General features: G+C 28.7%; 2 protein-coding genes across 6 annotated transcripts in view; one reads left to right on the top strand and one right to left on the bottom strand.

Annotated features, from left to right (window-relative positions):
- LOC106880702 (septin-5) overlaps positions 1-1074 on the top strand; it is a 78627-nt gene that overhangs the window by 72096 nt on the left and 5457 nt on the right. The gene's annotated exons all lie outside the window — the stretch shown is intronic.
- The window catches only part of LOC106880700 (rab GTPase-binding effector protein 1), a 48945-nt gene continuing 48375 nt past the window's right edge, over positions 505-1074 (bottom strand). For both annotated transcript variants that reach the window (XM_052976982.1, XM_052976983.1), the window contains exon 18: positions 505-615. In XM_052976982.1, coding sequence (XP_052832942.1) covers positions 523-615 — 93 coding nt within the window. In that variant the 3' untranslated portion in view covers positions 505-522. The remainder of the gene's footprint in view (positions 616-1074) is intronic.

Raw genomic sequence — 1074 nt, 5'->3', positions numbered from 1 at the left:
TGAAATTCTCCCTTTAAAAAAAAACCCAACGAATGAAGTTTAAACTACACTGCATCTAATTCTTGTGGCTTTGGAGTATTTTTTACTCCTATTTTTAGCAAAGCTGGTGCTTCTTACTGCCCTTGTTATATATGTACGTGTATATATATATATATATATATACATATATATATATATATATATATATATATCATTTGAATCAAGGTATTTTAATTATAAGGACACCACCAAGTCAGAATCAGGATTAGCATATCCGTGTATACATTGTATACAGACACACACACACCTATATCAATGTATATACAGACATGACCTAACAGTTACATATACACGCATGTGAACAAATTAATATACACATTTATATAAGTATACAGATGTAGTGTTTTCATTCAGGAAAAACACAAATGGGTTGAGCTTCACTACAGCTGTTTCAAACATGTTTTTTTATGACTACACCGATTACATCATGCAAAAAAAAAATGTCAACTAAATCAACTTACAAGGTTTTGGCTGGGCTCAGTGCTATAGTAGAAGACCCTTGTCCAAGATGCCATGCTGTGGGACTGAACCTAAAAGCCTGTGGTTGGGAAGTAAACTTCTTACTGTGCCTGTGCCCTGTGAGGAGATAGAATTGAGAAAGACATATTTAAAGTTCAGAGAATGAATTTATCATTCAAATAATAAAAGTTCAAGGTTCAAAAACTAATTTAGAAAGAAGTTTCTCACATGCCAAATATATGCGACTGACACTCGGCCTTCATATATATGCATGTATACATACTTGCATACATGCATATATACATAAAACATACATACATATATATATATATGTATATATATATGTATATATATACAAATACATACATAGATATATATGTGTGCGCATGTATAGATATAAATATATATATATATATATATACTGTATAGCTAAGTATGTATATGTATTATATATATATGTATGTATATATATATGTATATATATATATATATATACATATATACACATATATATATATATACATACATACATATATACACACACACACAAATTCATGCACACATATGTACATAGAT

The sequence above is a fragment of the Octopus bimaculoides genome, chromosome 26 (genome assembly GCF_001194135.2).
Source record: "Octopus bimaculoides isolate UCB-OBI-ISO-001 chromosome 26, ASM119413v2, whole genome shotgun sequence".
NCBI lineage: Eukaryota > Metazoa > Mollusca > Cephalopoda > Octopoda > Octopodidae > Octopus > Octopus bimaculoides.
Note: the sequence above shows the minus strand (reverse complement) of the source record. Positions and strands in the feature narration are given on the sequence as shown.